At 31.4% G+C, this 3,037-nt stretch overlaps 1 protein-coding gene across 1 annotated transcript; it reads left to right on the top strand.

The window, feature by feature from the left end:
* Positions 1 to 1,259: 1,259 nt before the first annotated feature.
* Positions 1,260 to 2,155, top strand: LOC142238894 (kunitz-type serine protease inhibitor taicotoxin). The gene has a single exon (XM_075310625.1). It carries the CDS (start codon positions 1,422 to 1,424, stop codon positions 1,791 to 1,793), a length of 372 nt encoding a protein of 123 aa, XP_075166740.1. The 5' UTR covers positions 1,260 to 1,421; the 3' UTR covers positions 1,794 to 2,155.
* Positions 2,156 to 3,037: the final 882 nt, after the last annotated feature.

Here is a 3,037-nt window from a genome sequence, read left to right as displayed (position 1 = left end):
TGGATAGCAAAAAGTGGTGAAACACGGTCTGTTGTTAATTTAAAAGCGTACTTGGCTTTTAGCGAAAATTCGATTCGCCGAAAAAATCCTTTTCGCCTTCTGTGTCTCTAGCACATTCAAATAAGGAATATGATCACCCTAAAGATCAAAATATCATTTTTGTAACATGTTTGTGGCAACCATATTATAATCTCGGAGGAAAACAACATTTTTGGCACAAAAATATTTCTGTTCCTCGTCCAAAAATAATATTTTTTCCAATAAATCAAATACGACAATATCTAGAATTAGATTTTTTTTAGACGGCGAACATGGACAATTGTTGTCGGAAAAATATTTTTTCCCGTCAAATATAGACATGCATGCTTGCATAATTTTCTAGAGGATAACATAGTTTCGACAAAAATATTCCCTTCCAAAAATAAGATTATGCTCTTGACACATGTTTGTGGTAATCACTAGGGCTATTACCCGGGATAAATCCCGTCCCGAAATCCCGGGATTTATCCCCAATCCCAGGATATTTTATATTGAATCCCGTGATATATCGGGATTCCGAAAAAATAATTCCACAAATTTAGCAATTGTGGCGTTTTTAGGATTGTTTATTAATAAATTGGAGTCTTCATTCAGTGTAAACGGCCCTTAGATTTCATACCCGACAAATTGAGTTAATAATCATTTATGGTACATCTTGAGTAAAAATTTATTATACATGAGGTATACAAAACAGCACAATTTTATAAAAAATTAAAGTTAAAGGTAAGGTCTCTTGAATAATGAGTTATTACTTAAAATATTTAAAGAATACCGAAAATTTCGGAATCCCGAAAAAATCCCAGAAAACCCCGGAATTCTGGGATTCTATATTTTGATATCCCGAATCCCGGGATTTTTAAAAATCGATCCCGAATGGCAGCCCTAGTAATCACATTACTTCTTTAGGTGATAAGGATTTCATAATCCCAGAATTTGAATGGGATCCAGAATGGCAGCCCTAGTAATCACATTACTTCTTTAGGTGATAAGGATTTCATAATCCCAGAATTTGAATGTCCTTTAATTACTTGTATGACATCCCTATATACCAATGATCAACATCGTTGCTCATGGTGCTGCTAGTGGAGGCTTGCGGATTCGATTAGCACTGAGGGTTACCTTTACAACATCACGTCACTTGGTTATGTTTTATTTCTTTGTTTTGCATTTTTGTCAGTCTTTTTTTGCAAAGTGGGCAAAAAGTATATAACCACACGCAACGTTAGCCTCTGGTTTAGTTGATTTATACAATTCACCTGGTTAACCAAGGAAATCAAATCATAAGTCTAGTAAATCATTACCCCACAACATTGTTTACGGTTCTCCATAGAAGTACATATATTTTTGAAACTTTCCAAAACTGAATTGCAACTTATTCGAAAATGTTCTGGAAACTTCCTAACAAAGTAATTTGCCTGATCTTTGTCATAATTTTGGCCATAATGTGTCTACAAATTGCCCCCTCTACGGCCAAACCTTGGGATTTATACGATGATGTTTCCGAACTCTTTGAGGCTATGTCTTTGGATGATGTCCCCGGTGCCAAAGGTGAAGAGGAGGACACTGCCAAAAATGAACCCAAAGATTTTTGCCGCATGCCTGCTCGCAAAGGAGTATGCCGGGCTTTGATACCACGCTGGAGTTATGATGTTGAGAAAAAGGATTGCATTGAATTCAAATTTGGTGGATGCGATGGTAACGACAATAATTTCTCCAGTTATAAATCATGTATGGCCACTTGCCAAGGCATGTAAGGATAGTTTTACTTTTAAGAATTGAATTTGTGGGTTCATTTGACCTGTGTATGAGAATATTTAATTTAAATATTTATTATTTTTATTAAATTAAGAAAAACTTGTTCGCATTCTTGTGTGATAATTATATTTAACGCCAGTTTTTAAGGCGTTTGTTTTTTATTTAGTAGCTTTAGGGATATAATCCATAGCTTTTTAGAATTGTATTTCAAATTTTGGTGGCTAATAATCACAACGATTAAAAAAGATTCAATGAGCCCCTTCATCCTGTACTATTATATTTAGTTTCATTAATGGACTTTATTTTTTTTTTTAATAATTTATTATGATTAAATATTTTTTCAAATAAATATATTATAAACAAAAAATTGTTATATTTTTTATTCAACTTTTGTGGGAAAGAAAATAATCATTAAAGCATTAAATACTCGTATGGTAAAAACTCTCACATTTGGACACTTGGAAATGAGTATAACTCCCAAAAGTTTCGTGAGACATATCAAATGTCAAATATCAAATGTGAACAGCAAATTAGGCTACCATGGGTGTCAACTTTTTGAAGCTTTCACTGTGTATTGGGAATCTTGACCACAAATTATCTTGCATATTAACAGGCTTCTTGTATCATTTACATAACTGTGATTCCACTGTAGTATCACAATAGAGTCTAAACTAATCTTCCATTCGACGGGACTGTCCGAAGCTCAAAAATTTTTCAATAACCTATAGATTGGATTCTACAAATAAAATCGACTACGTCAAAAATGAAATTTTGACAAAATTTCCTCGACAAATGAAATTTTGACAAAATTTCCTATAGAAATGAAATTTTGACAAAATTTCCTATAGAAATGAAATTTTGACAAAAGTTCTTATAGAAATTAAATTTTGACAAAATTTCCTATAGAAATAAAATATGACTAAATTTCCTATAGAAATGAAATTTTGACAAAATTTTTTGCAGAAATGAAATTGTGACAAAATTTCCTATAGAATTGAAATTTTGACAAAATTTCCTATAGAAATGAAATTTTGACAAAATTTCCTATAGAAATGAAATTTTGACAAAATTTCTTATAGAAATTAAATTTTGACAAAATTTCCTATAGAAATAAAATATGACTAAATTTCCTATAGAAATGAAATTGTGACAAAATTTCCTATAGAAATGAAATTTTGACAAAATTTCCTATAGAAATGAAATTTTGACAAAATTTCCTATAGAAATGAATGAAATTTTGACA

The sequence above is a fragment of the Haematobia irritans genome, chromosome 5, assembly GCF_050003625.1.
Source record: "Haematobia irritans isolate KBUSLIRL chromosome 5, ASM5000362v1, whole genome shotgun sequence".
Classification (NCBI taxonomy): Eukaryota; Metazoa; Arthropoda; class Insecta; order Diptera; family Muscidae; genus Haematobia; species Haematobia irritans.
The sequence above is the reverse complement of the archived record's forward strand: the minus strand, read 5'-3'. Positions and strand labels throughout refer to the sequence as shown.